The sequence below is a fragment of the Hipposideros armiger genome, unplaced genomic scaffold (assembly GCF_001890085.2).
Source record: "Hipposideros armiger isolate ML-2016 unplaced genomic scaffold, ASM189008v1 scaffold_1040, whole genome shotgun sequence".
In the NCBI taxonomy this organism is placed as follows: domain Eukaryota; kingdom Metazoa; phylum Chordata; class Mammalia; order Chiroptera; family Hipposideridae; genus Hipposideros; species Hipposideros armiger.
Window position 1 is genome coordinate 295,518 of NW_017732390.1, and position 27,128 is coordinate 322,645.

A 27,128-nucleotide genomic window follows, 5' to 3' on the forward strand; every position below is an offset into this window, starting at 1 on the left:
TGGGTGAGTGGAGATAACTCTAAAATGGAGGCCTCTTCGTGTGAGCCCTGTCATCATCCTAGATATATAAATAGACGAAGGCAAGGAAAAGAATGGAAAGGAAAGGAGAGAAAAGTAGGGAGTAAGGAAGGGGATGAGAGGGAGAGAGAGATTAATTGATGGATGGATAGATAAATTTATTTACTCCTAAGGAGATGCAAAAATACTACTAATTGTCACTAAGCATTTTTTCCCAGTACTATTCTTTGCAATTATGATATCTTATTTGCATTATATACAGAAAATAAATCATCCTTTTTATAGCTTTAAATTGAGCATCTGATCAAAACTTAAGGGAGACCATTAATATAGTAAAAACACAAGACTGAAAATTTGCTATCATATTACCTTGGCTCATCTCATTCTATCCCAACTCCTCAAATTCAGGGACATGTGATTCTTATCAGAGGGGCCATAAACAGTAGTGTTTTTTCTGCTTTGAATGCAGAAGTTATAAAAGGAGAAGACAAGTATAGCAGTTCCTTTCTGTATACTATGTTGGCCATTTCAAACTATTGGAATCACACACACACACACACACACACACACACACACACACACACAGAGTTTGTCTTTTAGGCTGTGTCTGTCCCTTATCTCTGGACCTTGGCACTTGCTGTTCCCTCTGATTAGAATGTCCTCCCCTACACCTGGCTAAAGCTCTCTTTTTAGATCTTAGTTTGCCTGTAGGCTTTCCCATACAACGTTCCTTGACTTTCCAGTTAGGTGGCTACCCCTCCGAAATGCTCTCATTGTACTTTGTACTTTACCTAACCAGACAGTTGTCTGTCTTACTAGATCATGAGCTTTTGGAGATAGCTTATGTATCTTTATAGCCAGTACCTAACATGATTTCAGGCACAGAGTAGGCATTCAATATACACACGCATAAACTGAGATAATGAAATAGGGTTACAGGCATGTTATGTACTGTGGAAAAAAGATTTAAGATTTTTTGTTTGTTTTCCACAGGAGCTTAGAACTTGTCTAAGTGTAACTTGCACCAGAGTTAGTCTTTTTTTCCCAATAAAACTACAAGATGTGCTCTTCACACTTGTTTCCTGTTATCTTGAAACAATCATCTCTGCAGAGAAGGAAACAGCTTTAAACCCTTAAATAGAGATTCACTTAGCACAAGTTAATGTTCTAATGACATTGGCTGAAGATGAGAGATCAGATCTTTGAACACTCATCTTGCATGTAGTGCAAGGGTGACTGCTTTGGTGATCTCGGTTCACTTAACTTTTATTGACTATATTAAAGAGTATGGATTTAGTGTCTATTTGAGTCTTGAAGTTGGCAGGAAGTTTGTTTTAATTCCACCCTCATTATTGATATGTATTTATCAATAAATACTATTTATAAATAAATATTTCAGGTAATATTAAATAAAACATTTCAATGATAAAACAGTGATAATGGTGGGTAGCTTAAAATAATGCATTCATTTATTTTTATTTTCATGCATTCAATGGGGGAAATGGAATAAAATGCTGCTTTATGGTAATACCTGCCCCTACAAAGAGATATGTAGATATAATATTTATATACAGCATGCATTTTTTATTTCCTACTTTTAAAGCTGAATAGTTAATTTTAAAAATAAGATAAGAGAATTTAAAAATATCAACAAAAATAATATCCCTCATTTACAAAGAATTTTCATGAACTAGGCAGTGTATCTTATTTAATCTTCGCAAGGCTCCTTATAACTACTTACTATTATTTTTTCTTTTTTTAAATTTCAGCTTTATTGGGGTCTAATTGACATGAAAAATTGTAAGATTTAAAGTGTACATCATGGTGATTTGATATACATAAACATTGTGAAGGGATTCCATCTAACTGGTTAATTAAAAAGCAATACATTTAAAATTTTCTCTTTTTTGCTTTTTATACAATAAATGTGCTCTGATGATTTTCTTTTTCATTTAGGTTGTCGTACAGCTCCGACAGATTTAGTTTTCATCTTAGATGGTTCTTACAGTGTTGGCCCAGAAAACTTTGAAATAGTGAAAAAGTGGCTTGTCAATATCACAAAAAACTTTGACATAGGACCGAAGTTTATTCAGGTTGGAGTGGTCCAGTATAGTGACTACCCTGTACTGGAGATTCCCCTTGGAAGCCATGATTCAGGAGATAATTTGATAGCAGCAATGGAATCCATACACTACTTGGGAGGAAACACGAGGACTGGAAAGGCCATCCAGTTTGCAATCGATTACCTTTTTGCCAAGTCCTCACGATTTCTGACTAAGATAGCAGTAGTACTTACGGATGGTAAATCCCAAGATGAAGTCAAAGATGCAGCAGAGGCAGCAAGAGACAGTAAAATAACATTATTTGCCATCGGTGTTGGTTCAGAAACAGAAGATGCAGAACTTAGAGCTATTGCCAATAAGCCTTCATCTACTTACGTGTTTTATGTGGAGGATTATATTGCAATATCCAAAATAAGAGAGGTGATGATGCAGAAACTTTGTGAAGGTAAGTCGTCATGTCACTTGGAAACAATAATGATTATACTTTCTTATATTTTGGTATAACCTGTTCGTTTAAACTGGTATAGATAGTTATTTAATGTCATATAATATGTTAGATGTGAAGTGAACACAGCCTTTTGTGTTATTTTTATTCTGGATAAGTTTTGTTTTTAGAAGCAGTTATTTATAAAATCTAAAGTTAGAAAATATATTTTGTTATATTTGTTGTTTTTTTTCTGTTCAATTACAACACGTCTACTGTGGATATGGTAGAACATAAAGATAAGTAAAGAATAAAAATACAGGTAAACTAAACTACACATGAGCATGATCACATCACTATTGTTAATGAGTTTTTTGCCTTTTGTATTTCAGCCTTTTTAATTTTTTATTTCAGTGTGTCTGACAGTTTATTCATGGGCCTAAATAAGGATAATACCATATATATATATACATATATATATGTAATTTAGCAATTTTCATATTTTATATTCTATTGTTATTGTGTGTATAATTTTCAAACTATTAACATGATAGACAACCTCCTAAGATTATTTATGTAATAATTTCTCAATTTTTACATATTTAGTTCATTTCTAAGTTTTTCTATCATAAAGACAGTGAATATTCTTGAACATAATTCTGAATGAGAATCTCTCATTGTGTCCTCAGAAAACAAAGATCAAATTACTACCATTTTTAAAGCTCTGGAAAAATGTTAAAAATTGTAGTTGAGAAAGACTTGAACTCCCACCAGTAGTGAGAGAACATTTGAAAATATAGTACTTACCAGTCTATTAATTATGTTAATGTCATTTCATAAAATCTAGCTTCATGTTCATGATAACTTCATGGTATGAAAAAATTTCAATTTTTAGTGAACATTAATCCTGTTAGGGTATAGACATGCTTATATTCAGGTTATTTTGGGGGAGAGTAATTTATTCAAATCTTTTATTTTTAATATCATGGACATTTAATATACCATATACCTGAAAATAATATTCCTGTAAAATGGAAAGGCTTTCTTCTAGTTTACCATCAAAATCTCCAAAAATAGTTCCACATTTTAATAGAAAAATTTCTAAATTATTGTGACTTAGAAAAAAATTAATTTTTCTATTTTTTATATTTGTTTGGGGGACATGGTAGATAAAAACATTTTAAAGGTTTTGTTTTTTTCTTTTAAGGTTTTTCTTTAACCAGACGTTTAAAAACAAGAAAAATGGTCATCAGAGTTATTCTTATGAGTCTCTGACAGTAAGACTCTGTTGACTTTTGAACAGGCCAAAGGGATTTTGATTTTTAATATGTGGTCAAAATAGTTAGACTCTTTGGTTTAGAAACTAGATATATTTCATTATTTAAATAGACTTTTCATGGTGAAATTTCACTTGCCATTCATTTTTATCCTAAAATATAAATTGGATTAAATATTGTTTGCTTAGTATTGCTCCATAGATATTTTCTGTAGATATGTATTTTGGTAAATGCAGTCTCTCTATTTAAAAAGTTCTAATTACACATGAAAGAGTACCTGTGTTTAAAGAAGGTAAAAAAAAAATCTTTCAGCTGAAACCTACAGTCTGTAAAAAAAAAATCAGATTTGAAATATTGTTAAATATTTTTTCATTCATACTGAACAAAGGATGTAAGTAATGTCTGTGTCTGTTAAGTTCACATATATGCTGTACGATATCCATCTTTTAAAGTGTAGCTTTTGAAATCATGGAATATATCGACTTTTTTGTACTTGACTTTTTAAACTATATTAGATTATGATTAATGGACTAAACTAATGCATTGCTGTAGTGCAACAGCCTCAAATCATGTAAATTATATTCAAATCCTTTGACAATTTCACTTTTTTTTTTTTTGATAGTTAACTTCTACTTTCAGGTTCTCAGCATATAGACTTACCGTTTCCTAACAGTGTGCTTTTATGCTCTGCTGTTGTTGATTCACAGTGAAGAAAGTATTATTTATATCTTTTTTTCCCATGTGGATTATTTCATCTTTGCAGACCTACCATTTCCCTTGAGGTGTATTCTGAACTACATTCCTTATTTCAGGTCCACTTTTTGTTGATGATCAATGGTTTCTTAATCTGTCTGAGAATCTAATTTTTTCTTCTTTTGTTTTCTATTTTTTTTTATGGTGGTAAAAAACACATAATGCGAGATCTACCCTCAGCACATTTTAAGTGCACAGGACCCTATTGTTAACTGTATGTGCAGTGTTGTACCGTAGATAGATAGAACTTTTTCATATTGCATGACTGAAACTCTGTGCCCATTGAACGGCGACGTCCCCATTTCCCTCCCCCTCCAACCGACAACCGCCATTCTACTTTGTTTCTATGAGTTTGACTACTTCAGATAGCTCAGAAAAGTGGGATTGTGCCGCATTTGTCCTGTGACACTGGAATTTTGATAGGGATTTTATTGAATTTGATAGGGAATTCATCGTAGATCACTTTGTTTAACATGGACATTTTGCAATATTAAGTTTCCCAGTTCATGAACATGACATGTCTTTCCATTTGTTTTTAATTTCTTTCAGCAATGATTTGTTGTTTTCAACATTCAAGTCTTTTGCTTTTGTGGTTAAGTTTGTTTCTAGTGTATTTTATTATTTTTGATGCTCTGGCTAGTACTTCAAATATTCTGTTGAATAGAAATGGTGAGAGTGGGCATTCTTCTTTTGTTCTTTATATTAGAGGAAGAGCTTTTAGTTTCTCACCATTGAGTATGATGTTAGCTGTGGGTTTTCATGTATGGCCTTTATTATGCTGAGCAAAATTCTTTCTATACTTATTTTGGTGAATATTTTTATCATGAAAGGATGTTGAATTTTGTCAAATGCTTTTTCTACATTTATTGAGACAATTATGTGACTTTTATGCTTCATTCTGTTGTTGTGGTGTACCACATTAATTGATTTCAAAGGTTGAATCATCTGTGTATCCCAAGGATAAATCCCACTTGACCATGGCTTATGATACTTTTTGATCCTTTTGATATGCTCTTAAATTCAAATTACTAGTACTTCGTGGAGGGTTTTTGCATCTATATTCACCAGGAATATTGGCCTGTAGTTTTCTTGTAGTGTCTTTTTCTGGGTTTGGTATCCGGGTGATGCTGGCTTCATAAAAACGTGTTTGAAAGTATTCCTTTCTCTTCAGTTTTTCAAAGAGTTTGAGAAGGATTGGCATTAATTCTTCTTTACATGTTTGGTAGAAGTAATCAGTGAAGACATCTGGTCCTGGGATTTTTTTTGTTGAGAGGTTTTTGATTACTGATTCAATCTCCTTACTAGTTATAGATCTGTTCAAATTTTCTGTTTTCATCATTCAGTCTTGGTAGGTTGTACATTTTAGGAATTTATCCATTTCTCCTAGGTAATCAGATTTTTTGGTGTATAATTATTACAGTTTCATACAATCCTTTATTGTTCTGTAGCATCAGTTATAATGTCTTCTCTTTCATTCCTGATTTTATTTATTTGACCTTTCTCTTTTTCTTAGTGAATCTAGCTAACGGTTTGTCAGTTTTGTTGATCTTTTCCAAAAATGAACTCCTAATTTTATTGAGCTTTCTATTGTTTACTATTCTTTATTTTATTTATTTCTACTCTCATCTTAATTATTTTCTTCCTTCTGTTGGTTTTGGATTTACTTTGCTTGTTTATTTGTTTGTTTTTTTAGTTCCTTGATTTGTAAAGTTAGTTGCTTATTTGAGATACTTTTTAATGTAGTTTTTTTTATTGCTATAAATTTCCTTCTTTTTTTTACTGCTTTTGCTGCATGCCATAAGTTTTGGTGTGTTGTGTTTTAGTTTTTGTTTGACTCAAGCAATTTTCTAATTTCTCTTTTGATTTCATTTTTGACTCAGTGGTTGTTCAAGAGTGCGTTGTTTAATTTCCACATATATGTGGATTTTCCAGTTTTCCTCCTGCCATTAATTTCTACTTTCATTCCATTGTGGTTAGAAAATATACCTGGTATGATTTCAGTCTTCTTAAATTTGTTTGGACTTGTTTTGTGATCTCACATGTTTATCCCAGAGAATGTTTTGTTTGTGCTTCTGTGTGGTGGAATATTCTGTATATGTCAGTTAGATTTATTTGATCTATTATAGTGATGTTCAATTTTTGCCTCCTTTTTGCTCTTATATATGAATGTTCTATTATTAAAAGTGGAGTCTTGAAATCTTTTACTATTATTATGTTATTCTTTTTCTTCCTTTAGTTCTGTCAGTGTTTGCTTCAGATATTAGGGTGCTATAATGTTGGAGTCATATATATATGTATATATTATATCTTGCTGGTTAATTGACCCTTTTATCATTATATAATGTCTTTCTTTGTCTCTTTTGATGGTCTTTGGCTTAAAGTCTATTTTGCTCTCTTTTGGTGACCACTGGCTTGGAGCACCTTTTTTTCATCGCTTTGCTTTTAGCCAATGTGTGTCCTTAAAATTCTAAAGTACATCTCTTGTACACAGTATATAGTTTGATTTTGTTTTTTTAATCCATTTATCCACTCGATGTCTTTTCATTGGAGAGTTTAATCCATTTACATCTGAAGTAACTACTGATAGAGAAGGATTTAATATTGTCATTTTGTTAATTGTTTTCTGTCTTACAGCTTTTTTCTTTGGTCTCTTTTCCCTTGTGATATTTCTTTGTGTTTCATTGATTTTTTTTTTTTGTAGTGACGTGTTTTGATTCTTTTCTCATTTTCTTTTCTGTATCTTCTACAGGTATTTTGTTTGAGGTTACAGTGATGGTTACATAAAACATTATAATGTTACAAAAATCTATTTTAAGCGATAACAACTTAACTTCAATCACATCCAAATACTTTACATTTTTGCTTCTCCCTGCCCCCCTCGCATTTTATGTTATTGATGTCACAAATTACATCATCTTATATTCTGTATTCATTAACATGTTTTTTATACTTTTGTATTTTAACTCCTATATCAGAATTAAAAGTTACTTAGACACCACCATTATAGTATTTCAGTATTCTGAATTGGTCAACATATTTAATTTTATCAGAGAGTTATATACTTTCCAAATATTTTTTGTTGCAGTTTAAAGACATATTCAAGAATGTTCATAGCAGCTTTATTAAAAATAGTAAAAAACTGGAAACAATTCAAATGATTGCCCATAGTAAAATGGATAACCTAAGTAGCATTTTATGTAAGAAACCATTTTTTTTTACCTTTTTCTTATTGCTAGGTATATGCAATAACAGACAAACACACAAACGGTATTTGAGCATTTAACTACATTTTTCTTTTCAAGTTCCATGTGTAATAATACATTACTGTTCTCCTTGTTGGTGAGAAAAATGAGAAGAAAATTGTTCCTTCAAGAAAATATAATTATTTAAATACATTTTCCCTAGTGAGATGTGCTTAGGTAGTAATGAAAACAAGGCTATATTAATTTACATTCTTAATTTCACAAACTGTGTCACAGTATTTTCTATACTATTTGGGGGATTAGAATACAGTGTAAAGGATTTTATTATAGAAAAAGGATGAGTACAATACTTGATTTATACCTGCACTTGCATGTGATTTTGAATTTACAAAGCACTTTCACATACATCATCACGCTTGGTTCTCAGACAAACTCTGTGAAGATTATTATTTTCGCTTCACAGATGAAAATCTAAAGGTTACCAAAGAGGCTTAGGTCTAAACCTAAAGTTTTTGTCTTAAGTCTGAGCTCTTTGTCCAACATCTTATAACTTTCATAAAGCAAGTCAAAGGAGCAATTAAAACCTAAATGTTCTTATGATATGTTTCACACATTTTCTTTCCAGCTGAACTTCTTTCTTTTGCAGTTTTAAACAAAGTACATTTGAAGTGAGGCTTCATAGATTGGTCTGCATAACCCCTCCAACACTTTCCCCCCCCACACACACACAAAATACTGCCTCATAATGACAGGAAAGATTTAATTTTATTCACTGACTTATGATTTAAACTGTGTAATAGAGTGTTCCTGGGGACATTTATGCCCTGCTTCTCATGTTTTCACATGGTGTGTCTTCAACTAGACCAACTCTTCTGATTCTCTCCCCGCCTTCTTTGACTCTTTACCACTGAATGAGAAAATAAGTTGTCAGAATAGCAAGTTTGATCAAAATAGCTGGTCACAGTTGGCAAAGTGCTTTCAGCTTTCTTCTCTATGGATCAGGGGGTCTGTGGAGATGGTATGGTTTGGTTTCCTCTTAGTGGGCAGGCCCTGCTCCTGAGGTGAGGTGGGAATAAATCAGCCCTGCATTCCCAGGAGGGTTGGTTAATGATGGTGTGCAGTCCCATGAAACTCACCAGATCACACATCTAACCAACACCTTCTGTTTGCCTGATTGCCCTATCTCCCCATCAGTTAGCTCCAAGCTTACCAGAGGAAGAAGGATATTATTACCTGGATCCCTCCAAAACTCAATAGCTTAAGACCTGAAACCCTTCCCTTCCTGGAAATACATATAATTTTATTTAAATAAAACCTCTATTTTATTTCCAATATTCTGTGGTACAAGTTATGTACATAACTAGGGCTAATAAAATCCATCTCACTACTTTTTATTGCATTATAAACCTGATACCTTCTCCTTTCCTTAATGTTATGTAAGAGAGTGATTATCTTAAAGTATATTTATTGAAGTTTGTTTTTGTTCTGTTAGCTCTTGTTTAAAATATAAGCAGTCATGCTCAGTGTGTTTATTATATGAGGGCCTTGGAAGAATCTGAGATAGTGCAACATTTTTACAGTATAACAGCTTATTAGCATTTCAACCATTATAATATTTTCCACATAATTTGAGACACTAGTTTCCCAGAAAAGTGAAAGTCATACCATATTTTTATAATTTATGTATGAGGTCTGACAATTAAGTTGGCGAACTCATCCTAGAAAAAGTGCTACATACCTCATTGCTGAATATAACTACGGCACCTTTGAAGTACTCCCTTTGGGAAGCTATGCATGATGCCAGCACCTACTCCACCCTTCAAAGCAATTTTGGAACTCTTTTTTCTGGAATGGCCATCAGAGCTGTCATCGTATTACCCTGGATATGTCCTAAATGTCATCAAAATGTCTTCCTTTCAATATTTCCTTTATCTTCAGGTAAAGAATGAAGTCATTGGGGGCCAGATCAGGTGAGTAGGGAGGGTGTTCCAATACAGTTATTTGTTTACTGGCTAAAAACTCCCTCACAGACAGTGCCGTGTGAGCTGGTGCATTGTCATGATTGCAAGAGCCATGAATTATTGGCGAAAAGTTCAGGTCATCTAACTTTTTCACATAGCCTTTTCAGCACTTCCAAATTGTAAACTTGGTTAACGGTCTAGTTGGTACAAATTCATAATGAATAATCCCTCTGATATCAAAAAAGTAATATCGTTGCAACAAGTCCACCAGCTTAATTGTCAGACCTCGTAGATGACTGTATGATGCAAACCTTAATTATTCTTCTTAAGAAAATAGTCTTTATTTATTTATAAATATGATTCATATAATATATAATGTAATTTATCATGGGTGAGGTAGTAGGGCTATTTTTACAATCTCCATGAACAGAAAATACCCACAGTTTTCTCCAGAGTGATAGAACCAATTATATTATAAACTGCTAGAACTGGAAAGAATATCAAGAACAACACACTTTTTACATTGCAAAAGCTAGAAATGCAAGAAAGGAATCTTAGGGTTCATCTAGATCCAGTAGATTTAAGAGAGTTATCCCAGGTCACATGACTAATTATAGCAAATTCTGGATGAGAATCATGAATCCTGTTCTAGCGTTCTTCTTCCCTCTCCTCCAGGTATACCTCACATTCAAAGTATATAGTGAATAATAAGCTTCAGTATAGTGTTACCCTTAAAACAATCCATTAACAAATGTTCCTCTTATATTTCTGTTTTATGTTTATCTCCTTTTAGGGGGAAAAAAGGCAATTAAGATTTCACTCTCAAATGCCAAAAAAACTGCCACATGTTTTCTCAGAAAATACATTTACATACATTTATATATATTCGTGTGCATATATAAATTTTATAATTCTTATATTCTCTGATATACCTCCTTTGATTTTTTTTTTCTTGTTCAAGTAATCCGTGATTAATGAACTTTTACTGCTTTTGCCTTATAGAATCTGTCTGTCCTACACGAATTCCAGTGGCAGCTCGAGATGAGAAGGGGTTTGATATTCTTTTAGGGTTGGGTGTAAAGAATAAGGTTAAGAAAAGAATCCAGCTTTCACCAGCAAAGATTAAAGGATATGAAGTAACAGCAAAAGTTGATTTATCAGAATTCACAAGGTAAATGTTACATTAATACAATTTTTTTTGATATGTCTGTAGGCGTGTTGAGAATTCTTTAAGCTTACTCATGTTCTTCTTTTTCTAGCAATGTTTTCCCAGAAGGTCTTCCTCCATCATATGTATTTGTCTCCACTCAGAGATTTAAGGTCAAGAAAATGTGGGATTTATGGAGAATTTTAACCATTGATGGAAGGCCACAAATAGCAGTTACCTTAAATAGTGTGGATAAAACATTGCTCTTTACAACTACGAGCGTGATTAATGGCTCACAAGTGGTCACCTTTGCTGACCCTCAAGTTAAGGTAAAGATGCCTGGGTATAATGATGGTATCCATGAGGAAACACTGTTGGGTTTGTGTGTATTGAGGAAAGAGCTATAATTTTAACATGACTGGAAAGATAGTGACTTTGTATTTTAATGTTGTTTTCGGGAAGGAAAATTGGTTTTTAAATCCATATGGAATTAAGGGGTGGGCGGGACTAACATTTTTTGAATGCTTACTACTAGATGCCAGGTACATTTAATTATAATAATCACCCAAGGCAGAAACCATTGCTTCCATTTTACAGACAAACCAAGGTTCAGAGATATTACATTCCCGCTCAAAGTAACACAGCTAGCAAGTGGTGACATTAGGTCTGGTCAATTTCAAAGTCCATGTTGGTCTGTTTTACAAGCCATGTCCTACAGGATATTGAAATAAAGACATTTGTTAGAACATTAAATACAGAAAGACTATGGATGCAGAACTCACATTAACTAGGAGAACATTCTATTTTTCATAAAGGAATATATATTTAATAAAATTGATAAACTGAAAATAAAGGTATGCTTTCCAAGTCATGTGTTCAGAATACAGATACGATGATAAAAACTTAAGTTTTCATCATTATAATTATGAAAGTCTAACAATATATAATTTAGGAAATGTACAGGTTGTATCTAAAATGCATTTATTTAATTTCTTCATTAGGTAAATAGAATCAATGAAAAAAACTTGTCTGCCATTTTCGCTAAAGGCAATGTGCTGGGTTCTGTGAGAAATGACAAAGGAATAAGGCATGTTTCTTATATTCAAGGAGCTTATTTTTAATGCAAGATCAAGACTTCTAATGTCTAATAGAACTATACCACATTAGTGGAGTGTGGAGGGAAAAGTGGATTCTAATAGAAAATGTGAAGAAGTCTTCATAAATGAGGTGGTTTTTGGACTGATCTTGAGAATGTAATGGATTTTGATGGAGAGAGTAAGGACATGCTAAGTCAGTGGTTCAGTATTGAGTAGACATGTGTAGTGTAATTCAGGATTTTTATTTAGAAAGTGAAAATTTGTATCCCCTGTGTTTGGAGTATAAGATGCATGAACGAAAAGGCTAGGAAGGTATGAGCTCAAATTGTGGGGACCTGGAAAGCCACACAAAGGGGTGTGGACTTCATTCAGTTGATGACAGGATTCCATCAGAAGGCCTTGATCATAGGTGTGTCATGGTTAAAGCAGCTCTCTTCTCTCTTTTTCCTTTTCCTTTCATAAACAATACTTTCAGCTCTGTCTTGGAATTGTGTTTGGTCCTGGGAATACAGAAATTAAGATGGGGCATCTTCTCTGACCAAACTCTACTGAGAGATTAGTGGAGGTATGAAGGGCAGCTTGGAGAAGAAAGAATTAGAGATAGAGATAAAGATATGTTTGAAAACCGCCCACCCCTTAATTCCATATGGATTAAAAAAGCCTAAATTATAGCAGTGAGAATGGACACAGAGAAGTGAATTTCAGTCATGTTTAGGATACATATTTGGTAGAACTTTGCATCTAGTTGTTATTACCACTGAGGTAAACAAACTTGTTTTCATTTAGAAACTGAGGATACAATTATCCAAGGGAAATAGGGAGAGGAAGAAAGTTTGGGGGGTAGATCAAGTTTGTTTGGTTACATACTGTTGTCAGGCTGATTGTGAAACACCCTGGCAGAATTATTCTAGGCAGTGTTAGAGCCGTAGGTATCATACGTAGAAGAGTGGTCCAGGCTGATGTAGATATGGGGATTACTCCATAGATGTAATAATTGACCTGTAGGAATGGGTGAGATAGTGAAAGGGGAGAATGTAAAACATCAATGACAAACATCTGGGGAACACCTCATTAAAGGGCAGATTGAGGAAGACATAGGGTATGAGCAAATGGAGAAGAAATGAAGATGATCAAGATGGTTTGAATCATGGAAGTTTAATGGGATTATCAAAGACTAGTTTATGGAGTCCAAAGTTGCAATGAAGTAAAAAGGATGAGGAATCAGAGAAATTATTTGGATTTGGAGATTAGGAACTCATGTGTGACCTTGAGGGAGTTGTTTGACACAACTGCTTTGAGATATGTAATAGAAGTTCAGGGATTAATAAAATAATTGGTGGGTGGCATTTGAGGCCAGTTTGGGTCAGGGTGAATTTGTATATAATACAGCTAATTTATGTTGTATGGATTTATGGTTGGCAGCGAAGGAATGGGAACAAAGAAAATAAAAGATTGTTCGGAATTTCATTTATGAATCTTTCATACTTTTTTCCTATAGACATTATTTGATGAAGGCTGGCATCAGATTCGTCTCTTAGTAACAGAACAAGATGTATCTCTGTATATTGATGATCAACAAATTGAAAGCAAGCCCCTGCATCCAGTTTTAGGGATCTTCATCAATGGGCAAACCCAAATTGGAAAATACTCGGGGAAAGGAGAAACTGTTCAGGTGGGTAAATAATGATTTGCTTTTTTCATTGTATAAAATGCAGCTTTAGCCATCCTTTCTGATAGTATTTACCACATTTAATTGTATTGAACGTAATTGTGAATTCTTTTAAGATACTTAATCAAATGTGGTCAATTCATTAGTGAAATCATGTGTTTGTGTGTAAGTCTGAAAATCCACAATTAGAGTTAATCTATTTTATAAGAATACTTAGAAAAGTGTTCCCCTGTTCAGGGTAGAATTCCACATTCCTGTGAAATGTTAATTTCATATTTCCCAGGAGAGGCATAGATTGATTAAATAATGAATTTGAAAAAGGGAGCATAATTAGAGCTGTAAGTGGGGATTATAGAACATTGCAGTAGTGAGGATAAAATTAGATTAATGCATGCAGGGTTCTTCATGAAGAAAAGTGTAACTTTTTCAATATTGCCTTAAACTGGAGTATCTGTGTGTGAGTTGAGAAATATGTATGTAAAAGCCATTTCTTGAAAAATCCTTTATTTGGAAGGTATGTCTTTCCCACTCTGTTTTTATTAAGAGAAGACTGTCACATTCAAATGTGTGATTACACACATGGTCTCTATATATTCATGGTACAAGTCAAATTGTAGTAAATATTTAAGTAGTAACAGGTGCCAGGCCTATTCATCACACAACATTCCATGCCAGCACCTAAATCTCCGAAACTAAAGATGAGTTCTTGAGCCACCCTATGCAATCAGGAATGTCGTAGAGACTTCCAATAAACACAGTAAACCTGGGAAAACATTTTGAGTGTCCTGGGAAATGCTCTCTAGATTAGTTTTTAATACAGGAATACTAAAAAGCTCCACGGGGTTCCTGAAGGAAATCCAAGATTTGTTTTTGGTGCTAGAGATGTATTTTTTAGGAGCTATGTTACATCACAACTTTAATACTATATGTTAGGTATTCAAATTTATATTTTTATTGTTTTAGCTAAATGCTGTAACTCAAACCTTACACGATTGCTAACTATAGTGCCTGTTTCTGTGTATCTGAGTTGCTCTTATAAACAATTAGCTTATGGCTAGATTTGAACTCAGCTGGGTTTATGTTTCTAGTTTGATGTCCAAAAGTTGCGAATCTACTGTGATCCAGAGCAGAACAACCGGGAGACAGCATGTGAGATTCCTGGATTTGTAAGTAGGATGGAATATTTATTTGCAAGTGTTGTTTCAGTACTTTCAAAACAATCAAAAGCAGATAATATGCAAGCCTTAATTTAATATACAGAGTTAGTTTGTTTTTCAATTGTCAGTGGAAATCCAGTTACATTGATTAAAACATATTTTGAAGTTCATAATTGAAATAAAATTATGTTTCACTGTGCAAGTGTGAATGAAAGACAACAAGAAACTTTTTCCCACACCCTCTCTGGGTGTGATTATCCCAGTATACAATTGAAATAGGACTGGACTTATTCTAGAAAAAACATAGGGTTCTTTGTCTGAATAGCTAGTGAGTAAAACACATTTCTATAATTAGTTAAATGTATAATTACATATATTACACAGCACAATTCTGAGGAGTAGGAAATAACTTATTTTCCTGTTCACCAGCATTTTTTCTCAAACTAAAATGTACATATAGCTTTCTTTTTATTTTTACCTAAGTAAGATTTTCTTACATTTCTAGGATATAAGCAGCATTTTTTTTTTTTTTACTTAGAGTTTATTGGAGTGACAATTGTTAGTAAAGTTACATACATAGGTTTCAGGTGTACAATTCTGTAATACATAATTTATACATCACATTGTGTGTTCACCACCCAGAGTCAATTCCCCTTCCATCACCATATGTTTGATCCCTTTTACTCTCATCTACCACCCCCTCGTCCCCTCACCCTCTGGTAACCACTAAACTATTGTCTGTGTCTATGAGTTTTTGTTTCTTCATTTGTTTGTCTTGTTCCTTTGTTGTTTTCAGTTTTATATCCCACATATCAGTGAAATCACATGGTTCTCTTTATTTAGCTCTTTTCATTAATGTGTTAACAAGGGAAAGATTATAAGTTAAAATATTACAGGGTCTGATTATATATGCATGTGTGTGTATAATCAATCTTTTTTCCTGGGCAAAAAGTAGTGTTGCTAATGCAAATAAATTAGAACGTTGTAAACTTTTTGACAATGTGAATTCCTAGTGGTATTTGAGCCCTACATGGTTCTTTTAATTTCTGTAGTCGTGCTGTCATAATCTCCCCTTTCCCTGTCAAACTGAAAAACTTGTGAATCGCCATGTTCTGAAGCCTTGAGGACATAGAGCAACACCTTTGAAGGATCTATAGTAAACTCAAAGATGGAACCTTTTAGAAATGATTCATTCTGGGTATTCTAGAGATGTAATTGTTTAAACAGTATAACTTACAACTTGGAATATAAACCTCCCCTGAAACTATTAACACCTTATTGCATTTTGAGATTCTATTATACGTACCTTATTTATTGATATCAGTGTGTCGGCATTATAACCATCACCATTACCCTTCCACGTAATAAAGACACGGCATTCATTTCAGGGCAGATTTTGAATTCTCACATCTACTTTTTGGCTTTTCTATCTCCTTCTTTACTGTCAGCTGTAACTTCATGTGGCTTCCTTGCTTTTTGTACCTTCATGCCCATCTCTCATTTTCTGATCTAGTTTGTTATTGTTTGGAATGATTATTAAACTATCTAAAATTATGTGTTATTCAGTAAGAAATAGATTGTTTACAGAGTAGCTCTCCCAAAGTAAAGTGAATAAAATTTAATGCATGCAGTTTAAGACTTGGTTAGATGTGTTTGGCTTTTTTTCTCTGGCTCTTAAATGCTTTCCAGTAAGTTCAAGAGAGCATAAAAATTCCATCTTGAGGTATTTTTGTTCCAGCATGGCCATTATAACAAACAGGTTTGGCATTCAAATTCTCTTCTTCCACTCTTCATCATTGTTAATTTTCTTCCTTTGTCTTACTATAAATGTAGTAATAGTATATATATAGATATATAATTTTGTAGGCTAGGTGCAAGCAAATGTTTTAACTTTTACTAGTTTTGATACTTTAGGTATCTCTAACCTGGGCAATGAAATATCTGTATATTAGGGAGATAATTTAGAAATTTAATTAAAAACATGTTTTAAGACACATTTGTTGTTGTTTTTCTTGCAGAATGGTGAGGTAGGCCTGGATACTCTTATTCTCCTTAAGGTAACATTTACATTGTGGGACTGTTTAGTTTCATTCCATCGACTGTAAGTATATTAGACAAATATAACCCATTTTTATGTAGTTTAATGTATTTAGTATTCATAGTTTTTTTGTGATGAGGAATTTCTTATTGAACTAAGCTAAATCAAATTGGAAAGTAAATGTAAATTCTCATTTTAAACAAACATACAGACATATATACACACATATCCATATGTACAAATACATATGTATGCTTCTTTCCATGTTTGTTGATTATTTACATTTTTGTCTTTGTAGTGCCTCAATGGTCCCAGTGATGTAGGTTCAACTCCAGCTCCCTGTATTTGTCCTCCGGGAAAACCAGGACTACAAGGCCCCAAAGTGAGTAATACCTAAATGCTATTTTTGTTAAAATACACAAGTGCTGAGCACATGTACAAAATTCCTAATCACCATTGACCCTGGCATGTCACCATTTCCACCTAATGCCTTAGAACAGTTTAAAACCTGAGTGTTAGTGATGTTTAAAAAAAGTGTATTCTAATCTATATTTGCCTTTGAACCTAAAACTGATATAGCTAGCCAACAGTAAAGTGAGGGTGCATTATTAGTTAGTTTGCTTGTTTGTCTGTTTTCTTTGCTTCCTGCCCCCCCCCCCCCCCCCCCAAACACTCCTGCTAGATCCCAAGAATGAGCCATACAACCTGGTAAAACATGAAGAAAGGGCACTTATTAATATAGCTCTAATTTTTTTAATTAAAGTTTGGAGTTACAATGGCTAGTAAAGTCACACAGTTTTCAAGTGTACAACTCTGTTATACATCATCTATATATCACATTGTGTATTCACCACCCAGAATCAGTTCTTCCATCACCATACATTTGATCCCATTTACCCTCATCTACCACCCCCTTCCCCTCTGGTAACCACTAAACTATTGTCTGTGTTTATGAGTTTTGTTTGTTGGTTTGTCTTGTTCCTTTGTTGTTTTCAGTTTTATATCCCACATATCAGTAAAATCCTATGGTTCTCAACTTTTTCTGTGTGACTTATTTCGCTTAGCATAATAATCTCAAGATCCATCCATGTTGTTGAAATGGCACTACTTCATCTTTTCTTATGGCAGAATAGTATTCCATTGTGTATATATACCGCATCTTCTTTATCCAATCATCTATCGAAAACCACTTTGGTTGTTTCTATGTCTTGGCCACCGTAAATAAAGTTGCAGTGAATATATCTTTACAGATAGATGTTTTCAGATTTTTTGGGCAGATATCCAGGAGAGGGATTGCTGGGTCATATGCTACTTCTATTCTTAATTTTTTGAGGAACTTCCACACTGCCTTCCATAGTGGCTGCACCAATCTGCATTCCCACCAACAGTGTATATTCTAAATTCTTAAATGTCTAAATTCTTAGTTTATCAAAACAATTTTCAGATAGAAAAATGAAGTGAAAATTTTAAAATTGATTTTAATTTTTGCATTATATGTCTAATTCTAAAAATTAGTGAGGCATACATACATTTATTTATTTCACTTAATCATATAAGAATTACTTTGAGGAAGTAATTATTGGATTGGAGCATGATGTGCATACTATTTTATAACTGGTTCTTTTTTACATAACAAAATATTCTGAATATGTTCTTATGCTATTAAATATGAATGACTAAGTTTTTAAGTAAGTTGATGTTTATTGTGGCTTCACTTTGACACAGCCTGATATTGAGAAATTAGTTTGTTCACTATTGATAAATCTTGTTCACTTAATATTATTTTAAAATCACCTAATAAAAATAATGTCTAACTTGAAAGCAAGTATGACTCCCTAGCCAAAAAGAGTGTTTTGTGTATTCATGATCTATTACTTGAGGTGACAATAATATATTTTGTTAAATATGAATTATTATTTTTATTTAGGTGGAATTTTCTTGGTGTTTCAATCACCACAACTGAAAAATTTTAGCTTTTGGATTACTGATCTAACTTAATTCTTCCTATCTTTTGTACATGTTTCTCCTATCCATTTTTTTTTCTTTTATTGGGGAACAGTGTGTTTTTCCAGGACCCATCAGCTCCAAGTCAAGTAGTTGTCTTCAATCTAGTTGTGGAGGGTGCAGCTCCTTGGCCCATGTGGGAATTGAACCGGCAACCTTGGTGTTGTGAGCCTGCATTCTAACCACCTGAGCTAACTGTCCACCCCCTTCCCATCCATTTTTATATGATAGTTTATGACATACTTCAAGCCTAGCTGTTAAAATCAAGAAAGAAGATGAAATTTAAATAAAAACTATACATAAAAGTATACATTCAATATTTTATTCAAAGTAAATCTTTTGGCTTGGAATTTGACTTCAGTATGTTATAATTAATTTATTGTTGTAAACTAGTGTTAGGTTGAATTTAGGAAAGTTAATCCAAATGTTCTTTAATTAAAGTGACTACATGTTATTTAGGATGCCTTGCTATAAATGAGAAATACCTATAAGATGGTCCAAGGAGAATATATCTTGTAAAACAGCTTGGTGTGACTGACCAACAGACTTCTTTTAAAAACATATTTATATAGTTTATAATATTGGAATACTATACAAAAAATAATTTGATCTGAAAGAGATATAATGTAGAAATCAGAGTGCCATGATGCCTGACCTTTCCAAGCCCAGAGTGCTTTTCTGACTGTCAGTGAGGTTCAGGCCACCCCCAGGATTTCTAATGGGCTGTCCGCTTTTGGGGTGGCACCAGATACCACTGACATTACCTGATTTTTCATTAATGGTCCGTTAGGCATCTTGTAGTAGTACCAATTTTTATTCATGTGTGTTTCTACAGCAAATTTTTAGCACACACTTTGTCTTATCTGATTTCCAATATTTCCAAGTTTCATGTGTTTGCATTTCTCTTTTCTTAGTCATACTGTAACCCCATTGCCACCTACTACTTTAAATGAAATTGCAGTTTTCAACTGGTCTTCACGTTGGCATGCCTTCTTGATCTGCTTTCCATTTTCTTCAGAAAATCTGGCAGGAGGAAAGGAACACACACACACACACTCTTCCATCCTTTTAGGGCTCTTTCCCCTGGAGGTGGTTTCTTACCCACACCAGGGACCTGTATATGAAAAACAGAATCCCTAGCAACACTCTGAGTTGTACTTCCTTTAGAGAATTTTTGGCTTGGAAAATTGATAGGGTTTTAGTTAGATCAACAGAACGGGAACTAAAGCAGATGAAGCAATTTCCTATAGATCCACTGAGACATATTGGCCATTTTTGTTAGATGCTCTCTGGAAAGTTTTACAGATGTCCATCAAACAGTTACCTGTGCAAACAAATCTAGTCTTTTTATTAGCCAGAAATAGTGTTCTAAGAGCTGAGAGTTCAGTCATGAGACTGAAACACAGGAGAAGTTCTTGTGTGTACAGGTGGGTAGGTGCTTATTCTAAGATAAAGGAAGTCATATGTTAAAAGATCTCTAAATTCCCCCCAAACATGACAAGCCTATTGAAAAACTGGGTCTAATTAACTAACTATGGAATCACACACTTAGATTTATCATGCCATTATAACTCTTCAATAAACAAAGAAAGAAAAAATCTGTCACTGGAAATTGAGTGCCTTGCAAAATAGCTTATTCGTTTTGTGTCCCTAATGTTCAGCATAGGAAGTGACTAAATTATTGAACCCCTTGCAATAATTTTTATATGCAAGCACTTTACAATGAACGTTAATACACAATAAATTCTCTTATGGAATTTTGGTGTCTAGCACAGTAATTAATAGTGATTGTTTTTTATTTTATGGTTTATGAAATCATTGAAAAAAATAACATTCACCACTCTTCCCTATTAACTTATATAGAATGTCTTTGTTTTGTAAGACAGATCCAGGCAATCTCCAATTTACAAACAACTCCTTTTTAAAAGACCTACACATGCAAATGGCAGCAGCCTGTCACACTTCAGTAGCCATAGCAACATTTATGAGTACAAACTCCCCACATTTGATCTAACCTTAAATGTTAGGTCTATTCAGAAATAAAAAGAAAACATTTCTTTTTCTTTTTTAGGAAAGAATGATTTCTTAATAAGTTCTTTGCTTTGAAATACTACTCTCTCTATAGCCATATTCCTGTCAGTGCCCTTTGTTTCACCCTAATAATTCTACCGCGTAGAGATTCTTTTGGACTATCAAAGTATCATCTGTCTAAAATACAAAAAGCTTTTGGAAAATTTCAGGGGCCACTGGGCATTTACATTTTTATGTTATTTTTCCCAGACTGAATAGATTCCTTCTAGCCTAAGAGAGTGGGTGTTTGGGTTTTGAGGGAGGGAAGACGTTGGTTTTGGAGAATGGAGTAGGTCTTAGGTTGGATACTCGTGTGAAGGCTTTGGGTGGCATGAAGGCCCAAAGATTTTGAGAAGAGGGCTTGATAACATAGGATTTGGTCCTATATGAAGAGTGCCAAAGACATTTCTTTAGATGAACCACTTTAAATATTAGCTTGCTTTTGCCAGCACAGCTGTTTTTTTAACTTTAATTATTCATGTTTAATTATTCCTTACTTGAGAGTCCATATTCAAAGATGTTTTAGTTTAGTCCATGACATTTCCACTTATGTCAACAACTCAAAAGTCCTGTGGCACAAATTCAGTTCAACATAAGAAAGTATTGCTTTTCAGCTGAATACATATTTTTTAAAATTCAAAATGTGCAAATGTTTCAACTAAATTAGAAGAAAGTGGGCTGGGAATTCAGTCACAGTTGTACAATAATAAATCATATGTCTAATTTAATGCACTTGGAAATTTTTTTCATATGAAATTTGCCAGCAGTCCCCAGGTCTGGTTCTGATCACTGTATGCATTTTAATGTGGGCAGGGATAGTAGTGTTTACAGACATGGACTCTGGAGCTGAATTGGCTGAGTGTGAGTCCTATCTCCCCTACTGCTGTGTGACTTTGAGCAAGTTACCTAACCTTGCTGGGCCTCAATTTTCCTATATATAAAATGAGAATAAAAAAATTACCTGCTTCGTGGGATTATTATGAGGATTAAGTAATTTGTTATATGTAGATCTCTTAAAGCAGTGTCTAGCATACAGTAAACAATAAAGGTTGGGCATCAGCTTTTATTACAGTAATAAAATTGAATTTTTATTCTTGGCCTTCTTTCCAAAATTAATTAGGGTTTTACGGAAACAACACCCAAACTACCTGAGTTTTTGCAAATAAATCAGAGCAATAGTCAAAATAACTAGTAAAATGTACCAGCAATAATAAAACCTGCAAAAGAGATTATTTTCCCTTGTGAGGCTTTAGACCAGTGTTATGGTCACTGTGCAGTCCCTTTTGACTTATCTCGTGGGTGATTTTTTTTTCCCCTTGGAAACTTGGTTTTGATTCATTTAAACTGTTAAGTATTTTTGTACTTTTATGCAGCCAAAACCCACAAATCCTGTTTCTTCTTGTGCCAAAGTTTTATTTCAACCTCATCAGAGTAGAGGTTAAACCCTTTCAGATCCTTTTTGATGTTCTAGATTTTGCTGATAATTAATATCTTGCAGGTAAATGGGGCTGCTAGCAAGTTTGATTTGAAATATGTCAATCAGCAAATAGTTATTGAATCTACTTGATATACAGCATTGTAAAAAAAAAAAAGTAAAAAATAATAGACCATGTTTTCAAGGAGTCTTAACCCAAATAATAGTGAAGACTAATGAAGGAAAAACTTTGAGAAAACTCTAGTCATGAATAATTGATCAGTTATAGAGGAGCTGCTATAGCATTTCAATAGAAAAAGACATCCAAAGAAAATGGAGTAATGAGGAAGGTGCAGTGATAGAAAGTTTTGTCCTATTGACTCTTACATGTAAAAGGAAGAAAATATACTTCCCAGGAGGGGGCGGGGGGAGATGGAATTTGTTGTAAGGCAGTGAATCCAGTCTAAACATGGATAAAAAAGGATGGCAGGGAGGCCAGAGATTAACATGGATCCTCTCAAAATTAGAAGAGAAAAATTCTAACTTAGGATGTTTCTCCCTAATACCCAGCTAACACTGGAATTCCTTGGATTAGAATTACAAATCATATCTCTTTAACAAGACCTGTTTCAGCATTATATTTCTCCCTGGATTTACAACTATTCTTTCTCTGCCTCTTTTTTTTTTTAAGATTTTATTGGGGAATTGGGGGAGGGGAACAGACAAGTTGCTGTCCTTTTGTTCTTCAGTCTAGTAGTTCAGGACGTCGCTTCACTGGTCCATGTTGGTATTGTGATCATTGCGCTCTTCCCGGCTGAGGCAGTCGCTCGCCGGCCATTGGATAGCTGCTCACGGCCGCTCATCGCAGCTCACGAAAGCTCACGCCAGCTGCTGGCCAGCCCCACTGCAGCCTATGCTGTCACTGACGACTCACGGCAGCCCAGCTCCAGGCTGAGCTGTTGTTGTTCACCATCTTAGCTGTAGAGGGTGCAGTGTCACTGGCCCTCACGTGGGATCCGAACTGGGGCCCTGCTGCTCAAGCTGGCATCCCAAGCCAATTCCTAATCAATGCGCCACTCGGCTGGCCCTCTCTGCCTCTTTAAAAAGATGGTATTTCCCCGTTTCGCAGCTTTTCCTATGCAAAGCTTCTTGGGCAACTCCTAAGTGAAAAGCCCCTCCCTTCTTCATTGGCTCCTTCAGAGAGTTCACATAGTTCTTTCCATTTTTCCTGTTAAGTTTCAGGAACAAATCTCTCTAGGCAGTAGCCCAAAGTAGTATTTCAGACCAGAAAATTTGACTCTGTGAAAGTACCCTTAGCGTTGGTGTTTAGTTAACATATAATGACTGGGGTTCCATGTGAATGATTTCTTGATGAAAATAGTGAAGAATTCTTGAGTTGAAATCAATTGCTTCTATGCAGGAATTTAGTGATACTGATGGCTGAGACTTGTTTTTCTGCGAGATGCCCCATGTGGACCTTATGGATCCAGCAATAGAAAAATATGCTCTTATTTTTGAAATACTTCTTGTAATTAAATTATAAAACACCCTCACCTCACACCAAAAAATGTTGCTTTCATTGTTTTTTTCAAGGGTGGTGACCATCTGAAAGGTGAGTACTGGCCATGGGGCCACATACTAGAGTTCCGTATGTGCCTGGGCTCATTGCCATGTTGTATGGAATAATGTTCTTTGAAGATCTCAGGTTTGTGAAGGCCAAGGTTATTTTTTCATTTTTTAGGAAGGACTATGAGGGTTGGGCAGAGTTGTTTGACTTGGGCCTAGCTCTCCTGAAAATATTTAAATTTTAGAATTTTACCATGTTAAAATGAGATAAATATAAACAAAGAGACACATTGGCTGGATTGAAAGAAGTGTGTTTTGTAGCTTTCAACTTGAGTCCCATGTGTAAGATCACATGGCTATCGACTGTTTTTTAAAAAATAAATTTGAATTGAATTATTATATTATAGGTTATTGATATCTGTAGTATGACATTTAGAACAGAATTAAATCTATAGACTTATGAGTGAAATATTACTACCATTGAAACTATATTTGCTGACACTTCACAGTTTTTTCAGAATTTTAAAAATATATCCTGCTATACATCTTGATATTTTACATCAGTGGAATGTACTTTGCCTGTTATACCTGGTATGCTCGCAGAAATCAATATATGAAAGTTTTACATAATTAAAAGCCTCTCTTTGTTAAGTAGGCATTTAAAATACATGGCATCATTTTTCTAACCCACTTTAGGAGTTCTGTGTATTTGTTTTTAATATATAAAGAGCTGTAAATAATGGAATTGGCTTTGAATCTTGATGGACTCTGACTGCACCAATCTGGTTGGTTTTGTACTGAGAAGTGCTTTTCCTTTCTAGGGTGACTCTGGACAGCCTGGAAACCCCGGCTATCCTGGACAGCCTGGTCAAGATGGTAAGCCTGTGAGTACTGAAAGCTTAGTCATCTTCAGTACTGGGATTATAGTGTCAAAGTCAAAACTGCACTGGGCAAAGTTAAATCAGCAAAGACGACTTTATTCAAGACTATTGTAATAGGGAAGAGAGATTGAACTCTACTCAGTTGAAACAAAGGGAGGAAGGGTTCATGAGTGCTGGGATGAGCTAGTGGAAAAGCACTGGAGGACTTTAAGGGGGAAGTTGATCAATGGGATGGAGCAAATTGAGCTATCCTGAGTTTGGCAGATGTTTTGCTCTGTGATTAAGCCATCTGTGTTTGCTGATTGGCACCCCTCAGAGGCTGGGTCACATACCAACCTCTGTTGGTATGAGAGGTTGGGTACTACCCCACCACAGAGACTGGGCGTTCTGGGTACTTATCTTCCTTGATCATTACATCTCAAAGGGATGGTTCCCAGGTCCTTGAGAAAGACATTGCTTCCTAATTGTAAAGCTATTAAGCTTTTAAAAAGGTTGTATAACTCAAAAGGGGCAGAGGAAGAATTTACAGTTATAAATTTTCCAAAGTAAATGCTCTAAGGGAAGGGAGGTCATGGGACTATGTCAGGAAGAAGCCTATCTAAAGTTTATTCAAACTGAAGGGAACATTAAGGCAATTTGGTCAATAGAATCAGCATCTACTCCCTTTTTAGGCATATTACTTAAAAATTACATCCATCTTTGCTACATTTAAAAAATTGTCCAGTGAGTTCTCAGTATCAAATAGCTATTCTCAGAAATCCTTTTATATTTTTCCTTCACACCTATGGAGGTTTTCAAGTGTTGACCTAAGTAAAGAAGTGAATTGCGTCCAGCTCAAAATTGTCAAAAAAAGATGAGTTTATTTGGACATAGCAGAGGAATTGCATTTCAGGACATGCAAACTGTATCAAGCTACTGGTGAGTCCTTTAGGGTTTGGTGTAGGCTGTATTTGTGAAGAGGGAATGTAAAGAGGGGAGAATTCAGTTAGAGTCTGTAAAATATGAACAGAGACCAGCTCTGACAATTCCCCAGAGAGGACAAAACCAGCCCAGTCACACAAACAAAGCTCAGTTCAGCCCATGTTTTGTTCATGCCTCTGGAAAACATGAACAAAACTTCCCAAGGTTGATATGAAGCAACCGCTGACCAATTCCCTATCATTTCAGAAAGTTCCAATGTTGTCAGTTTTTTGTAAATCAGTCAGTTACAGGAATTCAGCTTCTCAATCCTTTTTGTTTTTCTGAGGGCACATATATGAGGTTTTTTATTTTATATCCTCTGGTTCCATTTTAGATTGAAATTCTTTCACACAAGTTAAAAATATTTCTAAAGGATGCTATTTTCCTAAGAATATATGCACTGGTGTATACTTATAATCTGCCTGAAAAATAATATTCTCTAAGGTTCACAAGAACTTTAGGAACATTTATGAATTAAATAAATGTAAAGCAAATCCACTTTAGAACATTTAAGGCAAATATTTATAGGTAAGTTACTGTCACGATGTTTATAACAGTAAATAAACATTAGAAATTAGCTTTGATGTAAATGATTGTCACCACAGAAAGTATTTCCTAAAAGATTTTCTTTATCATAAGACACAACTCTTGCCATGAAGGACAGGAAGGTTTGGGAGCGAATAATGTTCAGGCAATTAAAGAACTACAGGCCTAATGATAAATCATTGATACGCCATTAGGATAGAGCTTGTTATCTCCCCAAGAGAGGTTTGCTGACAAATTTAATGCAAAAAAAGGGATTAAATATATGGTGATGGAAAGAGAACTGACTCTGAGTGGTTAGTACACAATGTGATATATAGATGATGTATTACAGAGTTGTACACCTGAAACCTATGTAACTTTATTAACAATTGTCACCCCAATAAGTTAAAAAAAATTAATACAAATAAAAACCCAATTTTTTAAGAATAGTCATGTTCTGGGGCTGTTTACACCAGTGTTGCAGAGGAAAGGGGTTAATTATACAGGTGAGCCTCTCTAGAGAGAGATTGCCAAAGAAGGGAGTCTGAAGAAGTACCAAAATGGTGGCCAACTGACGCTTCAGAGCCCGAAGAGCTGCTGGGTGATTGGCGCAATCATGCTCAACTGATCCACTGGGATTCATTCTAAATGTGATTATTTGAGGAGGAAAGTGACTTGACCTGCCTTACTTTTAAGAATATTGTATGGGGAGGAGATTATATGGGGCAAGAGTGGAAGCAGGAGACCTGGTAGGAAGTTATTTCAAGATTCTGAATGAGAAGTCAGAGTGGCTTGGAGTAGGGTGATGGGGCAGATGGGGAGAGAAGTGATCAGATTCTGGATTCTTTGTAATGTTTAGATGTGAGGCATGAGAAAAAGAGTCCAGGAAGACTTACAGGAT

General features: G+C 34.4%; 1 protein-coding gene across 4 annotated transcripts in view; it reads left to right on the forward strand.

Annotated features, from left to right (window-relative positions):
• Nucleotides 1-27,128, forward strand: part of COL21A1 (collagen type XXI alpha 1 chain) — a 376,826-nt gene that overhangs the window by 265,208 nt on the left and 84,490 nt on the right. For 2 of the 4 annotated variants that reach the window (XM_019631703.1, XM_019631702.1), the window contains 8 exons: nt 1,975-2,526; nt 10,702-10,870; nt 10,959-11,175; nt 13,442-13,615; nt 14,701-14,778; nt 16,788-16,796; nt 17,106-17,189; nt 24,683-24,745. In XM_019631703.1, coding sequence (XP_019487248.1) covers nt 1,975-2,526; nt 10,702-10,870; nt 10,959-11,175; nt 13,442-13,615; nt 14,701-14,778; nt 16,788-16,796; nt 17,106-17,189; nt 24,683-24,745 — 1,346 coding nt within the window. Of the gene's footprint in view, nt 1-1,974; nt 2,527-10,701; nt 10,871-10,958; nt 11,176-13,441; nt 13,616-14,700; nt 14,779-16,787; nt 16,797-17,105; nt 17,190-24,682; nt 24,746-27,128 lie in introns of those variants that run through there. The other 2 variants (XM_019631704.1, XM_019631705.1) reach the window with 2 other exon arrangements.